The following is a 23,963-nucleotide window of genomic DNA, read 5'->3' as shown; positions in this document are numbered from 1 at the left end:
CGGACATTCAACAGCATCATATAACATTAACCCTCTTGTTGTTACTTTCATGGCAGCTAAAAGGTTCCCAGCTAAAATTGGCCAACCTATTATAACTGCTTATAAATCTACCATCATCCTTACATTATAATCTATTACTGTGTACTGATCTTTTTATTAACTTAATGTCTTTCGATTATCACAAGATTTGCATTTATATTTAGAACTTTATGGCCTGTAGGACTCATTTTCCTGAACTTATACTATTCATTTCTGAGTAAGATTATCAGAATTTATAGAATATTTGGGCTATGGTCATCAAGAGGAAGTGAGCCCATCTGATGAACATGTGCCTCAGTTTTATAGACTTTTTCTAGTGTCACCCATTTACTTTCTAATGACTGCTCATTTTTGACCAAAATCTACATAAATCACCTGAACAATTAAATGACAATCACCAAAAATGATTTTGTGCTAGTGGACAAGGTCATGAAACTTTATGACAGATTAAATGAATTACATGAATACATAAATGAACTTGTTAATGGATCCAGATTGACTGTAACACAGCAGTAGGGTTAATAACGTGAAAGAAAATTGTAATAATTTCTTTGTTTGAGCTATTTTTGTTAATGATTTGTTTTGTAAAAATGCTGCTCAATTAGGCAGAGATTAATATAATCAAGGGGTCACTTCACACAGGTGTTGTTCACTGGGGAGAAGCAAACAGTTTTTGACAGTGTGGTAATGGATGAATATTATGGTTTTCTCTGTTCATGTTTGAGAAATGGACTCATCAGAGAATGTGGAACTACTCCATTTAGCTTTTTGAACCCTACAGACTTTACGTGATAAATTGCCTTTGTATTGGAAACATTTTGTCTTTTTGCACGTGTGAGAACAAATCAATTGTGGCCTTTTTTGATCGGCAAAGGGGTCACTATACTCTTTATTTGAAAAACTGTCAATGCAATAGTAGCAGATTTCCTATACCTGTACTGTACCTTTTTTTTTTTTTTTTTTTTTTTTTTAAAGCTAAACAGCAGAGAGACAAGACAATACTGATCTCAAGACAATCTCTGGTACTTCATCGACAGAGAAAACAGACCAGATGTCATCACACTTTGACAGCAGTCCTGGTGATTTTACTTTCACAGCTGCTTATAAGCTTCTCGAAAAGATTCTGACTCAGTAATTCACACGAAAACTGCGAGCCAAGAAAGTCTGTTCCTGATTCATTAGCTGTCACCAGATGCCATCATTAATCCAAGTGTTCGTACTCTGATGTCCACTGTGGGGAGACAGAAGTCTAAGTTTGGAGAATAGCACCAACATATACAACATATACATATTCTATTTTAAGGTGGATTTTCTCTGATAGTGTAGTTGTTTTTTAAGGTCCAAACTCTTCATACCATTTTTTTAAAATCAGAAATTCATTAGCAAGAGGAGATAAAAAAAAAACAAAAAAAACATGACATGAAGTTGGCAGCCTATTAGTGTCAGTACATTAGTACGGAAGCGTATTGCATTCACTTGAATCTGTATTTTGGTCTGTATTTTGTGGTAATTATTTCTGCTTTTCTACGTAATTTTTTGTTCTGTTTTCCAGAGTAGTTTATTTTTATGCTTGGTTTTTCGGGCTAATTTTTTTCTGATTTTTCGGAGTAATTTTTTTCTTTTCTGTTTTTCGGGCTAATTTTTAGAGTTTAGAGGGCATTCAAAACATTGGACACATTCACTCTTTATTGAGAGCTCGATGTAATGGAAGCAAACATGACCTGCTTGTTTAGTTTAATCAAGTTTTACTTTGATCTGGGTTTAAGACACTGGGAGATTGTCCTGTCTTGAAGTCATACAGTATAGATGGTATTACTATTAGTTTGTCGACCTTGCGCAGGCACCTGAAGAAAGATAGAAAGTTGAAGACGGGGGCACATGTGAAGAGCAGGAGTCACCATAGATGGGAGTCACTTGCAGGTTGGATGTTCTTGCGAGATTTCGAAGTATCTCGATAATTCAGAGAAAAAAATTACCACGAAAAACAGAAAAATCATTACCCCGAAAAACCCCGAATAGCCAGAAAAACAGGAGAGAAAAAAATACTCAGAAAAACAGAAATAATTACCTCGAAAAATAAATTACTCAGAAAAAAATGATTTTTAAATTTTTTTTATTCAAGTTAATGCAATACGCTTCCGTACATTAGTGACAATACAGGTCAAATAATTAAGACTGCTGTGTAAAATATGTTGTACTGATACTAGTATTGATATCCCTCTTGAAACTAATTCTTGAGAAAAAACTAACATTTCAAATACTAAAAAAAAAAAAGGGCAATAAGTATCAAGACATTGACAATGGATTATTTTATTTAGGGAGTGATATTCAGTAAAGCTAAGTCACAGTAACATAAAAATCATAGGATTATGATAAAACATCAAATACAGGTCTGAATGTAATGCCATTTTGCAGACATTGAGGTATTTATTTACACATAACTTGACAAAATGTGAGTCAAATGTGACTTTTTGTCTCTTGAAGATTTTAAATGCAGTTTGTTGAGTCGTCTGAGCTGACGTCGTCTTGTAAACATTTTCACATAAAGTCAGGGGTTGTAGTACTGATTTTTTATTTTTACTTTTTTTTTAATTTTTTTTTTTGCTGTTATAAAGCCTACAGTAAGTCCTGATTTTAAAAAGTGTGCAATCATGAGTGGTAACATATATTTTTACAGGAACTGGGTAACAAAAAGTCCACACCACACACTACTAAATTCTTCTTATTTAATGCTGCATGACCATGAAAACATTTCCTTCCATTGAATTAAACCAGAACTGGGAACAGTGGTAGCAGTGTGCCAGTACCACCCACAAGTCAAACTGAGTTGATTTTCTGACTGCCGTTTTGTGTCTTTTTTTTTTTTTTTTTTTAACACACATTTCTGGAATGTCAACATAAATTAATGAAAGTCCAGTCAACAGTGACAGTAGCCTAAGTATAGAAAAACCTTGAGATAACAAATACAATGATCTTATTTTATGCTTTTCCTTTTGTAAGTTGGTTATCGCAGAGGTACAAAACATCATAAATCAAAGTTTAGTAAAGGTCTTATTTCAAACTCTCCTGCCTTTCTTGCGCATTCAAACGTCAGAAACAACAGAATTTACGACATAAGAAATTCAATCCGACAGCCAACCACCAGGATATTTACACAGTCTATTCCAACTTCCTGCCTGGGATAAAACAGGGAAATCGTTCTTCCTTGATCTCAGCTTCTGTCAACATTTTGTGTCATCTAGTATCACTCCCTGATTTCTGCTCTTCCCGTCCTCCCGTCCTCACTTCCGCTAAACAAGACCTGCGGCAGCACACTGTTAGAAACTCTTCCAATCCTTATCCGAGCAGTAGCCTGGCTGCAGATACTGTGGGTACTGTGTTGAAAAGGCCAAGGTTATGCTTGTGGGATGTTTTCATTAGTTTTATTCTGCTGACAGGCTTAGTAATTTGCATCATCGTCATGCCTTTTCCTCTGTGTCCCCTGTCTGCTGATTGTACTGTCACATCAGTTATTTAGTCAAATCAACTGCATTTTTTAAGCTGAACAGTAAGGCCACTTTGTAAATGAGTTGAGTAGGCTTTGAGTAGGCCACTGAATACATTCTGTGGTGTTTTAACTGAGCTGACTGAGGTCACCCCCAGATGGACTGAAATGTTAATAGCTGCATTTCCATCAACATGTTTTTTATGCACATAAGTAGAAAACGTTGATGGAAACTGCAACATTCTAAAAATTTACTCAATTTAGCAAAAAGTAAATGCGCTCAATAGGAAATGGAAATACCTTTGGAAAATATGTTCTGACAAACATCTGGCAAACATTTAGCTCAAATGAATAATCAGCTGGTTCCACTGTCCTCATCTTTCGACAGGATGAAACACGGCTGATATCAGCTGACATGAAAGAACAATTACAATTGGCCTAATTGAAATCAGATGTATAAACCGAACTGGATACAAGAACAATGTTATGTGGTGCACACCGGCCAAACAAATACTTTTCCCGTGTGAAGGATTGTGAAAGATTTTTATGGTGAATATACAAATCTAAGTATCATTACTAAGAATCCCAATGTTCATTTGTACATAATTAAAGATTGTTTTATGAATAATTGAGATCATTATAGTGGTGGTCTTTCAGAGAACAAAGTTTTTGTTTCTAATCGTACTATGATAGTCATTTCCTTTCTTTCTGGGTTGAAACCCTATTGTTTGTTTCCTTGTTCTTTAGAGGTGGGTTTACATTATTTTCTATATTCCAAGTAATAAGATAGATATCTTCTTGGTGGGCCTTATCAGTCAAGTTCAATCATAATTTTTACATGATAGTTTGTCCAAATCTATTTATGTGATAGCCTAAATTAGTGGTTTAATGTCCTTTTAAGACTGTAAACATTTATACAAACTCCTTAAATACACCCTTCCTGCTGGTTAATTAGAGTTCATGTGCTAACATCTGATGAACATTTAGGCCACTTTTTTTTTTTTTGCAATGAGCTTTGAAATGGATTGGATGCTCGGCAGTCAATTATGGAATGTGAACTTGGCACACCTCTTTGCAAGTGTAAGAAAATGGCTGCTCACAGATTTCCGCTCACCACATCAATAATTAGTCACAACTAATTGATCCCACAGAGTTTAAGTACACTGTGAGAAGAAAACTTTGGCTATTACAACTCTCCATTTCCCTGATTCTCTGGAGCTGACATGTCTTACTCATCTCATGGGACAGCACTGCGTACATTGGTGCCATCCCTGGATTCTCTGAAGTCCATGCATATGATGGCCAACCGGTACAAGTGCAGTATGACCACCAGAAAGTTCTTGATGGCGAAGAAACCAAGCATCTGGTGGAAAACGCTGAAGTACGTCATGACGGTAAGCCTGACCACCAGGAAAGGCCCATCATGGATAAACAAGGCCTCCACAATATGCCATATGTCTGTGCTGTATTTAGTGCAGAGGGACACGTCCTGGTCACCCTCCTCACCTTGACTGTCTGACTTGTTGTTCACCACTATTGAATATAAAGAGACAAAAAACAGAAACGTTATAGTACAGTCAAAATGTTAATGGTATCAAGGTTTCATGCACTTGTAATTCATGTTTATGTAATTTTCATTTCCTTAATTGAACATAAAAGCCTTTCACCTTTATCATAAAAAGCAAACTTCAGGCACCCGCACGTAGAGGAGCATGCAAAATCTCTCCATCAGGGTTTCAAATCTTGTTCCTGCTCCTCTTTGCTTGAGTGTCTGACATTTGCTCTTTTGAACAAGTGTTTTGAGTGCATCTCAAGATTTAGCTATTAACTTTTGAAGTAAAGTTCCTGGAATTAGAGACAGAACTTACAGCCCCAATGCCAAATATCAACACTATATACTGCTTTTGCATAATAATCCTTTCCATGTGTGTTGGCTGACTGACACACAATAAATCTAAAACTATCTGCATAGCTAAATACCACTAGGATTTGCGATTTAAAAAAACTGACCCATAAATCATGTTTGAAAAACTGAAATTGATTAAATTTTCCATGACCAGCTTTCTTACATTAAAATCCCAAAAAGCTTTTTTATTTGAAGCGGTTTATCCAATATACATATCCATGCACCCACAAACATTCAAGAACATAATCTTATCATATGCTCCATTAGTAGCTATTCTCCTTTCTATCATATTACATCATCATCAGGTATATATCATGATACTTGTTTTCTCAGCTGCTGTTTCCAAGGTCAAGAATGAACTTTGAACCTCAGCTTTTAAGCCAACAAGGGGTGAAAATTTCACAATTTGGGTTCACAATATTTCAAGTCTGTTTCAAAACAATAGACGGGTGCTCAGTCTTGCCATAATCATTCCTCCTGTCAGAAGATCCTTTCATAACACGTGATAGCTGCCAAAGTCAACAAGCCTCCTTGTGTCCGAACAAGTTTTTAAAGGTAATCTGAAGATGATATGAAGATTCAGCCATTCAAATGATTCAAATCAACTAGATATCTCTGAACTTTACAGCTCTCATATAAGCTTCAGGTAATCTTTTAAATAATTTTTGCACAATATGGATTTTATCCCCTATCATTTACACTGAAAGCACATTTGAAGGGGATCTTTTAATGGCCAGTATGAACAGAAGGAATGATTACAGCTAGGAAACCCTCCTTCAATGTGCTTATGGACACCTGACTTGAATATTCTAAGTGGGTTGAGAATGAACTTCGAGCCTGATATTTATGAACATGTTTATGTCAACACTTTCTGTGTTTGAAAGGTATTCAAACATACTGTATATGACCCCATGCTCACACTAACAAGATGACACACCCCCATGAGAACACACAAACACATCCTGCACACACTAAAGGAAAGTAGAATCATTTACAATATTCAAGCTAAGTGCTCCAAATGCATTATCACAGTATTATTAAGAGTGTCAATGCCCACTTGTAAATAATTTAAGATTGTGTTATGAATTATTGAGATCATTATAGTTGGGTTCTTTCTGAGAACCATGTTGTGATGTTTCCAATCACTCTGTAATGGTCATCCTTTTATTTTCTTCCATTGTTGAAACCCTATTGTTTGTTTCCTTTAGAGGAGGGTTTAAATTCTTGTCGGTGTTCCATGTAATAAGATAGACATCTTCTTGTTGGGCCTTGGCGAGTAATGGCTTCCCCTTGTCAGCCAAGTTGAATCAAATAGGATGTTTACTTGATAGTCTGTCCAAATCTGTTTATGTAAATAGCTTAAATTAGAGGTTTAATGTCCTTTTAAGACTCTAAACTCCTTAAATACACCCTTCCTGACAGTTAATCACAATGAACTAAATGGGAGATGGGAACAACTTTTCCAAGTAAGTTATGACAACTTTCCTGCTAGTTAACTTTGTGTTAAGCCTGTTTTGAAAAAGCTATATCTATGAAAGTTGGGGCATTTTGCTTAATCATTTGACAAAGCTGGAGATGGAAGAGTGAATGATTTCAACTACTTTTCACTGTTTACTTAAAGCATTGGCAGGGATGCTATTGACTTAACTGATGTTTTTGCCAATCTCTAAACACATTATCTCCGACATTGAGTAGAGGTTACGTACAACAATGCACATCTGTAACTGCTTAAGCACCAATTGTTGGTTTAACTGAGAAACACACACACACACACACACACACACACACACACACACACACACACACACACACTGACCGGCTAGATGTAGGGGGAACTGCAACATGCTCCAGGTCCATACACCTAAGATGATGTAGACCATGTAAGGACTATTCCCTCTGGAGAAGAGCAGAAGAGAGGCAGAGACTGAACAGAGTGATTAAAACAGCAGAGAGGATTATCAGTGTCCCGCTGTTACCATTGCTGGGAATCTACAATAAGAGATGCACACACAAAGGGAAATGCATCTTCCAGGACTCCTCTCATCTCTCTCACAGACACTTTTCTCTGCTGAAGTCAGGAAGGAGATACAGGAGCATTCGGACAAGGACATCTCCATTACATAACAGCTTTTTCCCATCTGCTGTCAGACTACTGAATGCACAACAATAATCACAATAATCACTGGCTGTCTGTCCCCTCCACTATGCACTTAATTTCTTAAATGTTAAACTAATTTAGCGCTTATTTATTAATATTATTTTTTATTATTTATATAGTGTCTTAATTTTAACTGACAAGTTGAATGTTAATTATTGCACTGTTCTCTCTTTTTTAAGAGAGTGTTTTAACTTGTGAAATTTTTATGTACCTGCATAAGAATGACAATTAAAGTGAATTAAATTTAAATTAATTAAAGACACTGAAAATATAGCAAAAGTAGGTAACACTTTAAAACTGCTTGAATTGTACACGTTTTCATACATATATGCATTTTAAGTGACTGACTGAGTATAGACACATAAAAATATGATACACATTCATAACATGATACCCACTTGAGATCTGACATTGTCTCACTGGTAAATTCAAGGATGTCTGCTGCTGTGCCAACAAAAATCAGGAGAAGCTGAGAGAGCTCATCTCTTGTGACTCCGCCTCCCAGGGGGAGGATCCACTTCCCTACGATGAGGAGGATGAGCAGGATCTGATGAAGAGCTAGGATCCAGTCATTGGAGCAAACAGCTGATAAACTGTCATTTATCATTGATAAACTCTGAAAAAAAGAAGGGAGATTAAAAGTTATTTCATAATTTTCCAGAATGTTCACAGAGTCATTCACTCAGTCATGTTATCCCTTTACATGCAGCTAGCTCTCAACTCATGTAACGCTACCCGTTTCTGGTTGATATTATTGCTGCAATGTAAATTCAGTTTCCCTTCCCAGCTTCAGCTGCTGTGCAACCATGCCTTGAGAGAGATGAAGGGATGACACCTTTCTTCATTTGTTAAAAGTTATGGCTTGTGACTTATTTTTAAAAAGACAACACAAAGAGAGAGAGAGAGAGAGAGAGAAAAGGCGAGTGAGACAACGCTGGTGAGGAGAGACAGGGATAGAATGCTTTCTCTGAGAGCGAGAACGTCCGTGAATAAAAAAAATGTTTTCTAACCATTTCACGGTGGTTATGTTATAAAGTGCAAATAAACAACCACCACCAAACACTCAGATATACTATGGAGACAGACACTCTTAGTTTCGGTTTTATTTTCCTTCCCTGCATTTCTCCTTTTCATTCATTCATCACATCCAACAAATGTAGCAGTAAATACAAAGAACAAGACAAATCTGTGTTGTTTTTTCCTGTGTGTGTGGATACTGTGTTTCAAGCACAGCACATGAGTAGCTCAAGAGAAAGAAGAGAGAGACAAAGAGAAACTGATTATTTTAGGATTGACAACACTCTTTGTTATGTATTTTATTATTAAATGCAGCCCTTGATACACTTGACATGAGAAAAGATTCACTATTACAATGTTTAACATCTGTGTATAATAGAATTCTAGTTTCTTCAGTCCGTTGCAAATATTTTGAACATGCACTGCGCTAGTCCCTATCTAATTTCTAAACTTATATTATAATGACTTCAACATGTTGCACGACTTTCTATGTGAAACACAGTCAAGGGCCAGAGAATGAAGCCAGCTTTGGGAGGTGAGCATATCTAATTAAATTCCCCAGAGCTAAACTGGCGAGGTGGTCATGTTATTGTTAAAATCGAAACTATTTTAAATGTTTTCCTTTTGTTGTTGTCCATCACTGGTGTTTCAGACTTTGCTGGTTTGTAATGGATAGCAGACATTCTATTTGTTGACTGTCATCTATCATCCCCAAATCTGAACTTCATTTATACAGATGTTGGTGGTATTCTTATTTTAACACATCCGTTGCGTTGTTTATTTGCATTGTGTAGTACAAGTCTCTGTTCTCTCAATTGAATAACTTTGTAAACTAATTTAATTATAATTACTGGGCTGCTCTGCATCTTGCACTTAGGTTTGTTCTATTCTGTCTACAAAGCAACAATAGAGCTTTTCCTCTTGTGCTGCCTTTGATATTGTAAATAATCATTTTAACAGATGGTCTGGAACCTGATACAGTCAGGTTTATTTTGTTTTTGTTTTTTTTAACAATGATTTATTCAGGGAAGTTTCACTGTAAGAAAGCCTGTCTTTTGCAGGAATGCCATGATCACATTCACAGAGTTACACACATTTATTTCTGGAAGCTGCCCAGTGCAACAACAGTCTGATCTGCTGACCACTGAGCAGCTGCATTTTAGCAGTTTTGGGTTTGCTGAAGGGCAAAATCAGTGGTGGTGATAGGAGGAACAAGCTCTGCTCTTTCAGTTTCCCAACCTAGATTTATCTTGCCCATCTGGGGACTAAACCAATGAACTTCCGATCACAAACTCGCTTCTGTAACCTTTAGGACACCACAGCCCATTTGCAGGCTATTTTATTGTGCTACTCTGACCTGTGGAGTCCCTCAAGGGTCAATCATTTTTCATTGTTGCTTCATGTTGCTTTTATGGCATTTTCTCAATCTTGTATCATTCCTGTGGTGAAGAAATTAGACCTGTAAATAAAACAAGAAATGGCAGAAGTAATAGCAGTATTCAGTATTATAATGAATAACAAGGATAAATCTTATAAGGTTTTGCCTGTTTCATGTTTTGGGTTTTTGTTTTTTTTTTGGTTAAAGGCCGTGACATTTTCTTCCAAACATTAAATAGGTCAAAAATGTATTTCTAAAAAAGGTGTAAAAAAAGGTGCATTTCAACCATTTAGATTTTAATTGTGGAGCTAGGCTTCACAAACTGTGTTTCAAGATTTCTGTGTGCAGGATTTAGTGGGCGGGTCTGAGAATCATAAACCCGCGCACACCACTACTACTACTACAGTCTACAGTTAGCTGAGTTAGGCGCCGAGCTAGCCGCTGAGTTAGCAGCAGAAAGCTCTCAGACCTAGCGTCCATGTTTCGGGTAGAGGTGGTGACTTTAATTGACAGGTGACACTTGGTAGGGGGCGGGGTTTCAGCTGACTCGGCGGGCACTCGGGAGCAGAGAAAGAGGCTGAGTTTTACTCATCTTTGAAGCCTAATTTCATATATTTTATCAAATCAATTACTTGATGTTCTTTCTGGCTGCTTGACTGTCATTAACACAATCCACTGACTGTTTTAGTTCTCCAGATGTTGGTTGTTGTGTAATGTTCCTTCCCAGAATCCAAGCCTGTATTTTTGCAGAGTCCCTTTGTCTCTCCAATTAGTTGATTCTTTCTGATTTCTCCGAGATCAGACTCTGATGACCGCTGGGGTAGCATCCATTTTGGAAGTTTGGTTTGGAACCAAACTTGTTTATGTTTTTCTCTTCAGCAATCTCTCACTGGGAATTCTGCTGCACGATTAGCTAGTACCGTAAGTCTCCTCAGGGTTCCTATATTAGCTCAGTGCTGGCTTCTAATCTGATTTTTGAATGAATTTTAAATTCTTCTTATCAGTGTTCAGGTTTTACACACCTCAGGTACACCATGTGTCAGTGAATTGCTGATCATTCCTCTGGCATGGAGTGACTTTGCATAAAAATGAGGATTAAATGTGTGCACACTCTGACACCGAGCATAACCACAGTCTTGAATTCTTCCTCACAGACACGCGCAGTGGTGGCCTAAAGAAAGCAAGCTTGCGTCCAGAATTGCATCGGTTCAATCCCTGGACCGGCAGGATCAATCTGGTTGGGGAGTTAAAAAGCAGTGCTTGCCCCTCTCTCATTACCAACATATGAGGGGCCCTTGAGTAAGACTCTAACCCTAACCCCAAGTGGCAAGCAGATCAGACTGTTGATGTACTGAGTAGTTTCCAGAGATTAATGTGTGTAACTGTGTGAATGTGATTAGGGCCTTCCTGCAAAAGACGGGCTTCCTCTCAAAAACTTCCCTGAATAAATACAGGTCATGCAACAAAAATGAAGAATTACACAGTAGTTGTGCCCTAAATTCACATGAGGGGTCATACAGAAATACACAGTGCACATAAGCACCTATAGCTATATCGATTCAGAGAAGAAACAAGTAGATGTAGATCAGAATGAGTTAAGACAATTTTTACATTTGACAATATTTTATTCTGCACATAATATAGAATTCAAAAGCATCAGCCAATTATTTTACCAATCCACTCAGACGATTGACTCTTGTTGATTCAATAGTTAAATAAACCATAATATCTAATATAAACCTGAAAATACTACAATTATGCAAATTAATTGAGTAGATTGACATTTACAGGCATTTACAGTAACACAATGCTTCATTATAATTAAAGGTCACTGCTCTTTATCAGCTATCCTTATCATAATCACTCCTTATCATGCCATTTCACACAACAATGGTTCCAGGCAATTTTCTTGGTAAAACTCACTATAATACTAATTTGAGCAGCTGAAAAAAAAACCCAATTAAATGTTCATTTGGGCATCTGATTATTGTTTTATGAAAAGAGTAACAAATTGTGAAACCATCTTTTAATGGAGGTATGACAAAAATGGTTATGATCTGGAAAAATGGTGGTAAACTGAAATAAAGATATGCAATCCAGCCGTATTCATAGAACATGTTAACAAAAGACTATTCTCACAGTAAATTAACTATGTTTTATTTAGATTTAGGGAACTGCTAACCACTCTGTAAATCAAAGACTCAACAGTATGATGTTACCTTGTCAGCATTTTCCAAATTTAAAACTGAAGTCAGTCATTTTGAGAACTGACGCTCGCAATGATGAAAATTAGTTTCTAGCGAAATCTGCGCTATTATGAGTTTTGTGGTTTCACTACCCCTAATACACGAGAAATCACGCGAAATACATCATTTAAAAAAAACCCTGAATCTTCATCGTTATCCTTGTCCATTTATTTTCTTTGCCAACATATTATGAGACAGAATATGTTCAACTATAAGAGACACTTTTTTTCAGGCTGCCACTCTTACCTTTCGGATGTCCTGGTGCGTGAGGTTTCCATGGGTCTCGTTCCCAGAGAAAACACCGAGTAAACCCTTCCAAGAGTCAAGCTTTTTGCACTGAAAAGAGAGAGGCTTTTCACACACTACTTGTGCTTTTCAATACAAGTAAAACTTTATAAAGCTTCATGTTTTAAGGCAAATGCAGTACTTGATGGAATTCATAAATGAGGAACTGTGGCTTTAGTTGCAAAGAGTTCTGCAATCCTCTCCCACCTGCCAACATCTGTCATTAGATGATATGCTTGGATAGTACGAGGGGCATTTTACTGATCATTTACACAAGTGTTTTGGTGTCTTGGGTACGTGCATGGACTACCTCAGTGTCGTCTCTGTTTTCCTGGTGGTGGAGCTCAAGGAGCCAGATGGAGGGAATGATACTGATGAGAAACATAAAGATTGGTGGAGAAAACCTGCAAGAGAGACCAACAGTACTTAACTCAGCTTCATCAAGACACTTAAGAATGATGTAATACAAACCTTGAATCTCCGTTTAGTATTGATTAGTGAATATTGCAGCTGAAACTACAAGTTGATTAATTGAATACTCAAGTGACAGACAAAAATGCTAAAAGAAATATGCTGTTTCCAGCATTTCATATCTTTGTATTCATGACTGTTTCTCACTGTTTTGTGACCTATTTTTTGGCAAACAATCACTCATCTTTAGATTAACAGTTGCTTTCAGTTTATTTTGTCACATCCCTGCTTCTTGTGAGATTCAACAGTTTGCAAACACATGTTTTCCATCATGTCTGAGTGTGGAGAAGGAGCTGAAGGGGTGGAGGATTTTCTTCTTGAGAAATTTACATTCTGCAATGTTTCTCAAAGTTTTATGTCTCCCTCTGTGACAGCTGTGGCCAGATGCATTATGTTTTTGGGTTGTCTGTCCATCTCATTGTCGTGGACTTAATGTCTCGGGAATGATAAAAAAGGAATTTCTTTAAATTTGGCATAAACGTTCGTTTTGGACTCAAGGGTAAATGTACTGGAATTTGGAGGTCCAAGTTGAAAGGTCAAAGTCGCTGTGACCTTACAAAACAGGTTATTGATCATCAAGAATTCATACACTATTCATGACACAGTTATACTATGATGAATTTACATCATTTTATATCCAAATGGTCAAAGGTCAACTTCACAGTGACAATATAATGCTCTGCAAAAACACTTTCCTGGCCGTTATTCAAAGCCAACTAAGGAACAGAGGGAGAGATTGTGACCATATTTCACAGTTGGTCAGATACTGAACCTGTGATACTAATCTGGTTTGCCCATTGAAATTGTGGTGATTGATCTGTGCTGCCGGGTTGAAGATCTGTGTCCATTTTAGATTGTGTAGCTTCTTTGCATTTTGCTTTCCCATGGTACTATACTTGTATGAGTCCACCCTCTTCACTTCCTCTCCCTGCATGATAACCAAGACAGAGGTCCTCCTGTTCCTCTTGTAGTCCACTACAAATTGTTGTGCTTTTTTTATATTGAATTCCAGGTGATTATCGTTGCACCATGTGATAAAGCTCTCTATCAGTCCTCTGAAAATGGTCTCTAAGTGAAAACAGCATATTTTCTTACTGGAATCATACATGTTAATATAGAAATAACCTCAATTTCACCAACAAAATACACTTAAAGTCCGTGTAATGTAAGAATAAATATGTGTTCTGAGTTTGACATACCACAGAAAAGTGTGTTGTTAACCACCCTGCCAAATCTGAATGATTAAAAAAATCGCCAATTATATGAAATTAGGCTTCAAGGTCTTCAAAAGCAGCCTCTTTCTCTGCTCCCAAACGCTGTGGGAGTGCCCGCCGAGTTGCTGAAACCCCGCCCCCAACCAAGTGTCACCTGTCAATCAAAGTCACCATCTCTACGAGAAACATGGATGCTACTTCTCTGAGCTTTGTGCCGCTAGCTCAGCTGCTAGTCCGGCGGCTAGCTCAGCTCAGTGCCATAGAGAAATAAGACTTGCGGCACTCTTTGATCTCGCTAGCGGGGTGGTCACATGGTTCATGTAAGCCTGTACAGTTCCAAACAGACGCTGAGCTGTCATGTTTTTTGATGGGACTGACAGCGGCGATTGTGACATTGAATGGTAATTATAAAATAAATATATATGAAAACACATACCCAAGTACTTGTTTGACTCTTATTGCATTATTGCATATTTGCAAATGTCATGTTATACCAGTGCTCTCAAGTTTCATGAAAAGTTTGGCATGAGATTACACAGCTATAAGGACGCTGGCTCTCACACATGCTGCATTGATAGTCACACAAACACACTGTGTGGTGGGATCTATCACTTCTCATAGTGAGAAACGATCGGTGTGGCGTAAGAGCGTGTGAACTGCTTGAAATGCGTGTGACTCACGGTCAATGCGTGAGACTTGAGAGGTCTGCCCAGAAAACATTACATTATTTCATTTTGAACACCACATATTTGATGCGTCATTCGTACAACTCTAAATTTGTTGAAGGTTTTTAGCAAACATTTACTGCCTTGCACTGAATTTTTTTCTAAATGTTTAAAAATACCTTTTACTTCACCTTTAAGATTTGATTTTGTCTCTGTGAGTCAAAAAAGACAAATTACTGTATTTAAATATAAAATATTGGTGTTACACTGTATGACAATATTACGTCACACTGAATGACACATATCAAAATGGCCCAAAAATATTGATTAAATGTGATTCCTTTAGCAACAACAATAATGATCCTATAAACAATTATCTGCAGCATCACCAGTATTTTTTTCAAAGTTAAAAACTGTATAAAAATCAGGACAAGATGTTTAAGATGTCTACAGTTTACAGATAATGTGCCTTAAAAACATTCAAATGATATAAAATAGTTCAAAATGATAATATCCACTATTAATACAACAACTACATACAACAAATACATATGATGCATGATTAAATGTTATAAACTACTGAAAATATGGAATAAAAATGCTACTGTCATTCAGTGTAACGTTTATGTCATTCAGTGTGACATGTTTAACAATGGAGAATTTGTTGCACTGAATGACAGAAACATTACACTGAAGGACGGATCTCATACATAAACACATTTATCAGGCAGTTCCTTTGCTACCTATATAAAGTTATGACCTTCACCTATAGACATTATCATTAATTATCATATTTAATATAGCTTTTTAAAAAATCATAATATTTAAAGTTTGTTTTCTGTGTCGCACTGAAGGACACACATTTTTGGACCATGGGTTACAAGCCGGTGAAAAACTCAAATTATCAAATATTACAGAGAGATGTAGTCACTTGAGCACATGGACAGAGGGTCCTCTAAGGGTCCTTTTCATGATGTAACACACTGTCACATGATCAGCATTATGTGGTATGCTTTAAAATGACTTTTTACCCATTGTTACACTGAATGACATTGATGACGCACACATTTTGGGACAAATGTTATTCACATTTTAAAATATTTTAAATTATTCTATATATTGTTGCAAACACTTACAAAATTATGCCATGGGTGTTAATTTATATTTTAGGATGATTTTTCTACATTTTAAAATCAATTTTGTCATTAGAATTTAACTTGGGACAGTTACACTGAATGACATTTTGACACTTTAAAGCTCAATAACTCCCTTAATTTAATACTTTGACACAGATATTTCTGGGTGAAAAGAAGAGTAACAGTTAAGTGTTTTAATATTATATTTATGGGGTTGAGCATAGCTCTGTGTTGAGGCTACAGTCCTCGCTGCAGGCGACCCCGGTTCCAATCCTGTGCCAAGCGGTCTTATCCTGCGTGTCATCCCCCCCCTCTGCCTCCTGTTTCCTGTCTATCTCTACTAACCTGTCCATTAAATTAATGGCCTTTGGACACTAAATTTACACGTCTTGTCTTTGACCCTTATGCTAATCACCGCTGCATTACGTAAGGCGGTGGTGATTTTCAGACCCGCCCACTAAATCCTGGACACAGAAATCTTGAAACACAGTTTGTGAAGTCTAGCTCCACAATTCAAATCTAAATGGTTGAAATGCTTTTTACACCTTTTTTAGAAATACATTTATGACCTACTTAATGTGTTTGGAAGAAAATGTCTGAATTCACTTTACACAGTCTTTAATAACCTTTAACTTCCTTTTACCTACCTACTTAACTAAGTAACTAATTTAATTCCTTCAAAACCTTCCATATTATATGAGTGTGGACAGACATGGATGTAAACTATTACTAAAGTGGTTGGCGGAAGCACACACCCATTGGGCAGTATTTTTATTTCTTATTATACATTTTTAAAAATGCATGCAGTCACTGATATTTTTTTAACTGCCAGGCATGTAAAGACAATGAACAACAGAGTATTGTTTGCAGGCTGAGTTAAGGCATGGAGGAAGACAATTTGGGGTACCACCCCATCCTCACTGTCCCCTGACAAGAGAAACAATAGGGAGCAGCAGGATGCAGGATGTATTTTGGGGAGGTGGGGGATGGGGTGCAGGCAGGGGAGACCCTTTTTTTTTAAATTAACGTCCAACATATTTTAAATCTACACAGCAAAGAAAAACTGCACAAGTAAGACAGCTGAGATTAGTTTTAGACACAAACTAAATACATCGAGGATTCATAGGCTAATCAACAAAGCCAGATGTAGTATAATATAATAAATATCAAATAAAATACATTTACATGCAAACACTTCATCTTACCATTTGTAATCTTTTCCCTTTCGCCTCTTCAGTGTAATTATCATTTCAATGACAAGCGGCAAATAGAGGAAAGTCAACAACCAGTAAGTCTGGTCTTTCTTCACCCATGTCACCCTCCACACTCCGACCAGAGAGACGCAGATAAATAAACCTCTGGTAACGATCGCGCCTATAAACTTGATCAGATTCATCTCGTTGGCAGCTTGCAGGTCAGTACTGTGCACCAATAGAGCTGTCCTGTTATTCCTGAAAGTTAGGCTCCCACACCACCAGCCACTTCTGTTCTCACAGTGAAAAAAAGACACTACTTGATCTAGACTTTCGTGCAAAGTCCAAAAAGTTTTAAGCTCCGCCTTGACAGGAGTTACATCCAGTTTTTTTTCCTGACTGGGGACCAGATAATAAAATGAGTGACTGCGCTGCTGTTGCACACATGATAGAGTTTCTTCTGAGTACTCATTCAAGAGTCACTTTGTGATTTGTGGATGGTATCATTAGTCCATAACAGACTTCCTCCCTGTGAGCGCACAGGAGAGGGCAGCATCACATCATCAGTAACTCAGCAGCAGTATCAGCATCATGAGGCACTTCTGCTATTTTCATTCCAGGAAACTGCAATTTAAGAGCTCCGACTAAACAGAGAGAGAAAGAGTGACTAATGGACTGCAAGTTCACATTGCTACTGAAGTGCTGATTTTATCAGTGCAGTTACATGGAGCCATACTGGAAGTGAGGGGCTGCGGTTCATTTAAATAGCAATACCACAAGGTAAACACATTCATTTGTAAATATAGTCAAGGTCCTCAGTTACATAATTTACATAAGTTAATGTACAGATGCAACATCAGTAAAATGTACTAAAAACATCCAACTTTGAAGTCAGTTAAGGTAGCCTATATTGTTGTTGTTGGTTATTCTTGGGCTAATTAAAATATATATAGGCTACTGATAATTATTCTAAATAGTGTAGTCAAATTATTAACTGTTAATTTAAAGATAATAAAGATAAGGGATTTTACAGTTTTATAGTTGACAAGTAGGAAGTAGGAAGGGGGGGGGGGGTTGATTAGTTAACTTATAATTAACTAATCAATTTTCATTTTCATTAAAATTTGATTTATTTTTAGTTTTTACAGTAAAATGTTCAGTTTTTTGAAAAAATATGTTTTCTCATAATATACTTCACCATTCAAACATGAAAAAAAGAGTTTAATTGTTAATACACAGGACATGTTCACATACACGGATACAACAAAAAAAGCACTATAAAAACAAAAGCAACACAAAAAGAAGTCTGCTTAATGTCATAAGATGTCATCATTTTAACATATCTATGCTGCCTGTTATGGGTTTGTTTGTACAGGAGTTATAACAATGGACATTTTATAATAAAATATGGGAATGTTCTCAACATTTCTACATCAGTCTCTAGGGTTTATTCTGTTTAAAACCACTATCATGTATTCTAATCACATATCTTATTATCTCCCCACGCAGGAAATAACACGTCAGACCAAGTCCGCCCCGGCTTTCTAAGTCTAAAACACACAGACATGCACATGGGTTTAGCCCCCCCCCCCTTCACATGCACACACACACACACACACACACACACACACACACACAAAGAAAGGAGTAATTTTGCCCTACTTGGCTGCATGTTGAGTTTATTTCTATTCAAATCAATCTGGTCAGCCAGCCAACCAGCCAGCCAAAGCAGGAGAGAGGAAACAGCAAAGCCTGCGACCTTGGAAAGGAGGCAGACTTTTCCTGTCTTTGTTCCAAGTTGTCTGTCATCGTCTTTTTGGTTTACATCATATGATATCACAACGAGTATTTCAGAAAGTGAATGAAGTACAAGAACTACAGTAGGATAGAGAGTATCCAGCTGCATGCAGGAAATAAACGAGCTTGGCTACATCCTGCGTTACAAACATTGTGGGTTAAGTTTTTTTTTTAAGTGCTATTTGTGAGACATGTTCCCTGTGTTTATCCCGTTTCCTGGTTTCTAAGCTGTTAAAGTCGAGAATAAACTGTGAACAACAAAAGTGGCTCTGACATAAAAATCAAGCCAATTTTAGTCCAGAGTGTTCCCCTCTTCTCTGCAGCAATTTACTCGTTCAAAGGGTGAGAGACAGTCAGTCATAAAGGGAAACAAACGCTCCTCTGTTGTCTGAGACAGAGAGGCCATCCAACATCATACCCCAGACCTGGTGTTACCCAGTGACTCTGTTCAAGACTTAACTCTCAGCTGTGTGGAGACGAGAATGACGGAGATGGCTGAGGGCGCTTTGGTCACTGATCACAGAACAGTGATTCTCTCTATGCAGCTGCGTCAATTACCACTGCTACAAAGCTCACTGTCTGCTGCATCAGCACAAAAAACTATGCAATAGAATAGACCACATTAGGGCAATAATAGATATTAGTGTTTGAAATATTGTTTGTTATGAGTGCCTACAAACTATAAAAGCAGGATGACAACTAGATATAAAATAGAACTGGAAATTAAAATCAAACAGGAGGCAAAATGCAATTAAACCCGCTTCAGTGAAACCTGTGTATCAAGAAAGCTCTTGCAGTCTCATATTAGGGATGTAGAATTATTTCCCTCTCTCTCAATAAACTCTCATTTTTGGTTGGTTTGTATTGCCACTCGCTCATTTCGACAGTGCACACACAGCAAAGTACAGACCATTACACATCACAAATCTCTTTCCCAGTTTTTGCTATCTTGCCTTCATTATTCTGAATGTCTGAGACTGTTGAAGTTGGTGTCTGAGGGCAACAGCCTGGAGTGCTATCCCAATTAAAGCAAGAAGGCTGAAAATATTTGGTGGATAAAGTGTGATACCGGAGAGGAGTTGTGCAACGTGTTTTGATTTTGATAGAGTTCACGCATAAACCGTGCAAATTTTTGGTGAACGGCCACAATTTTGTTATCACAGTGACAAAAAGCAGTCATTCATGTCTGGCTGATACCTGATCCATGTAATAACTAGTGTCAATATCGAACCAGTGCACAGAACTGTTGCATCAGATCTCTTTATGCGTCATATGTTATGTTTATTTTAATCCTATAACTATAACTTAAAGTGTTTAAGGAAGAAAAGAGAATATGTTTTAGCATTTTTATCCCTTCATAGTATATATTTATATAAAGTTAAAAGACCTCTGCTGTTGAAACGGTCATTCCTAACAGTACAAACCTGCTAAACCTCAGAGATTTTCATTTGTTTGGGTTTCAGCAGACACTTTAAGTGTTGCAGCTGTTTAAGGGTTTTTTTCTCATCGTGATGAGAAGAAAAGTCAAGTAGAAACACTAAATCCCTGCTAGCTCATGGCATTAAGACAGCAAATTTAAAATAACACCAGGCTTCAGCAGAATACATCAGCAATCAAGGAGTTGTGCCAAACTCTTAAAAGTCTTTATTGAGTGCTGTTTTTATTTCATGTTGTATTCAAAAATGCAACCAGGTTAATTCACCTTTTGAGAATAAAACACAACAGTTAAAGTGTAGCTTATATCATTTTGTGACAAACAGCCACTTCTTTATTAAGTCTGGCTAATTAATAACTGAGCTGTTATGTCACTCTGTAAATTACCCTCTGTAATCTTTTGTAAAACAGCTGTCACCAGCTCCATGTTGTTACTGTTGTATCCCAACAGGTGGCACTCAACACCACAGCTTCTGGAGCAGAGAAAAATATATCACTGAGAGTCACACCTTTATTAGTCAACCTGACATTTGTGCTAATGGACAAAAGGCTCAGCACACTAGGTGCAGAGGAGGGGGGGAAGACTGGTGAGGTGTTATTAAAATTAGCAGCCATTGCTCTGTGTGTGTGTGTGTGTGTGTGTGTGTGTGTGTGTGTGTGTGTGTGTGTGTGTGTGTGTGTGTGTGTCTATTTTTAGGAATGAAATATGTTTTGTTTCACCATCACACAGCGCAGTTACCACAGTTCAGTGAATATAAGTCATATTTTCCAAAAGAGAGCTCCTTTTATGGAAAAACCACTGAATCCATTCCTCTTTTGTTTATTCATTTAATTTCATGGCAGCTGCACGAGCTTTAAAGCCATATCAGAAACAACACAAGTGGATTGTTTCCCAAATATAAACTTTTCTTTAAACAGTACAGGTCATGGGTGAAGCAGGTGGCTAAATGGTCACACAGCTCTGGCCTTGATTCCCTCCCCACGTTTCAAAAATACTGTTTCAGCTCTGAGCCCTGCAGAGTCACACATGTCAGGCATTTGCATTGGAGAAATTGGACTTAAATGGGTAACACATGACTCATTCTGTCTCAGCCCCGACAGCTGCAACAGGCCAAGCAGTTATTGGACAAATATGATTCGCCTCAGAACAGAGCTAGTCTTCAAAGCTTTTCCAATGTGGAATCTTTGACGTAAGCTGAAAAATAAAGAGATATTGAAGGGGATTTAGTGTGAAACATATTGAGTTACGTTCAAACCATATCATGAGTATTCATTTTCCTTTCACTTGCTAGATTTTTTTTTCTGACCTTAACCTGACAACTGTTATGAATTCTGCATTAGCAATCAAAACAAAAGACTATTATGCAGTGCTGTGCAGGCCCCTGGTTGCTACTTGGCTCATATTCCCTGTACAGTAAACAGCCCACAGATGTTTTACATTGATATTAACAACCTTAATTTGTCCTGTGCAGAAAAAGGCCAAGCATAGCGTGGGGATTAAGTTCTCAGCCATGTATCACACACAGTACAGACAGCAATCTCATTTAGCTTGAGTGAAGTTTACAGTGAGTGGGTTTTGCATAGGTCATTAGTTGTCTCAAAATACCCCCCTGTCACCATAGCAACTTCAAGTGACTGCTAAATTGCCTTATAAAATGAGATAAATTATTAATGCTGAGAGGTTTTTTTTCTTTAATATGTGTGCTCAGGCTCTGAGCGCTTAACAAAATACTGTATTTCCTTCCCTGCGCTGCTGTAATGGAACTATTCAGCAGCTGTCAGTCATATTTCAAAACTTATCCTTTTGCCTCCATTCTTGAGTAGGCTGATTGCCGTGTCCTGATTTGTAGATATATCACAGGGATTACACAGATTACAACAGTATTGCGCACACGACAACTGAAGCTGTTATTCAAATAGAATACCTTCTGACAAATCTTGAACACTGCTAGTATAAAATGGCTGCATTGTGATTGCCTGTGCACACAGTTATTTGACATATACATAATGCAGTAGTCTCAGCCCAGATGGGAGGTTGACACGCACCAGTGAATAATCTGATCATAGATGTCTGCTGACATTTATGCCCGTTTTATAACAATTCAGTGTTTGACAGAAAAGGCAATGGTGATGCATTACACAGATGGTAAAAGCTGAGGTCACTGTCCTCAGCGACTTCTTAGTCAATGATAGTTTGACCACTGGGTGTAATAACCTGACTGATGTTTGAAATGTGCCGAGCAAATCGTAAATGCTGAGATCGGGTTCTGTATTAATGTATTCCTCAGATGTGGAAGTGACACTGTGACCTCTTTGCTTCAAAAATACAGCTTTTTTTTTTTTTTTTTTTTTTCAGATCCAGCAGTGTTCGCCTCACTCCCTACACTGAAAACATCCATAACTCATAGGCAGCTGTAACTCAATCTAACAAAATGCCTTTTCAATCACTCTCATCTTTTATAGTTATACCCATCAGACATTTACATAAATGCATTATTCATGGTTCTAATCCCGGTTTCAGATGGGGAGATATAAAATGCGACTCTGTGTGTGAGTGTGTGTCCTGATGTGTATGCAGATGGCAAGGGAATGAAGCAGCCTATTTTGTTTGTGGTTTGCACATTTCTGATTCAGCTGAGCACTCTCCATCAATGAGGCAAATTTACATTTGCTGCTGCAGTAATAACCTAAAACCCATAGTGATGTTAACACTTGTGTACACTCGAATTCACGTTGCCCTGCCGCATGATTACATTTGTGTGGCGCTTAATAAAATGACTCACTTGACATTATCAAACAATTCAGCAGTAATAGTTGCCCATGAATGTGAAATTGTGTTTTGCAGGCAATTAGTTCATTGTCATGGTAGTCATGTTTGCCTTATGAATTACTATGTATCATACACATATAAATATATGATAATAGGTACGATCAATGGCTGCAGCCGTGAATGGATGAAATTATTGATTAAAATGGGGGAGCTCAAAGTTGAATACTGTAATTGAAAAGATGGATTGCAGTAACCATAAATTATGCATCAGACATGATGAGGTGTGGTAGCTCAGATAAACATGTGTGATAATAGATAAGAACAAAAAGAAAGAAACCTATCTTTTTTTCTTCCAGGAGGCTATTTATTCTATTGTGAGCAGTAATAATCCAGCGAAAACACAGTTCACTGCATGCGGTAGCTCCTTTGATGTTCTGAAGATATCACAGCATCACAGATATTTATGAGCTATGTCAGTTAATATTCAGTCTACAGTACACTGGCAGACACCTGCGAATACACAGAAATTATCTCAAATAACCTACCGGTGAATGTATCGAACTTAGTGTCTGATTAAAAGTGATTCTTTCAATAACATAATTGGATTTCCTGTACATGTTGCTGTCCACTGTAGGTGGACTCACATGTGATTGAATGGAGAGAAATGTAACACCATATTTTAATGAGTCTGAAAGGCTAAAATTAGTTCAGTAACATCACTCAGATCTCCTGTTACCTTTCCTAGAGTCATCCTGCGGACGGGGGCCATT

At 37.4% G+C, this 23,963-nt stretch overlaps 1 protein-coding gene across 1 annotated transcript; it reads right to left on the bottom strand.

Moving 5' to 3' along the window:
- Positions 1-2,222: 2,222 nt before the first annotated feature.
- Positions 2,223-17,468, bottom strand: LOC128373050 (transmembrane protein 26-like). The gene is made up of 6 exons (XM_053333272.1): positions 17,205-17,468; positions 12,815-12,917; positions 12,475-12,564; positions 7,986-8,203; positions 7,246-7,325; positions 2,223-5,056 (listed from the first exon to the last, which is right to left on the bottom strand). Exons 1-6 carry the CDS (start codon positions 17,393-17,395, stop codon positions 4,761-4,763), a joined length of 978 nt encoding a protein of 325 aa, XP_053189247.1. The 5' UTR covers positions 17,396-17,468; the 3' UTR covers positions 2,223-4,760.
- Between the last annotated feature and the right edge of the window lie 6,495 nt (positions 17,469-23,963).

The sequence above is a fragment of the Scomber japonicus genome, chromosome 14 (assembly GCF_027409825.1).
Source record: "Scomber japonicus isolate fScoJap1 chromosome 14, fScoJap1.pri, whole genome shotgun sequence".
In the NCBI taxonomy this organism is placed as follows: Eukaryota; Metazoa; Chordata; class Actinopteri; order Scombriformes; family Scombridae; genus Scomber; species Scomber japonicus.
Note: the sequence above shows the minus strand (reverse complement) of the source record. Positions and strands in the feature narration are given on the sequence as shown.

Excerpts from the sequence above, each read along its gene's own strand:
- LOC128373050 (XM_053333272.1), bottom strand. The coding sequence starts at position 17,395 with ATGAATCTGATCAAGTTTATAGGCGCGATCGTTACCAGAGGTTTATTT. Across the intron at positions 7,326-7,985 it reads GAGACAATGTCAGATCTCAA|AGGGAATAGTCCTTACATGG; the intron begins GTGGGTATCATG and ends GCTCTTCTCCAG. Across the intron at positions 5,057-7,245 it reads GTTCCCCCTACATCTAGCCG|TGGTGAACAACAAGTCAGAC; the intron begins GTCAGTGTGTGT and ends TATATTCAATAG.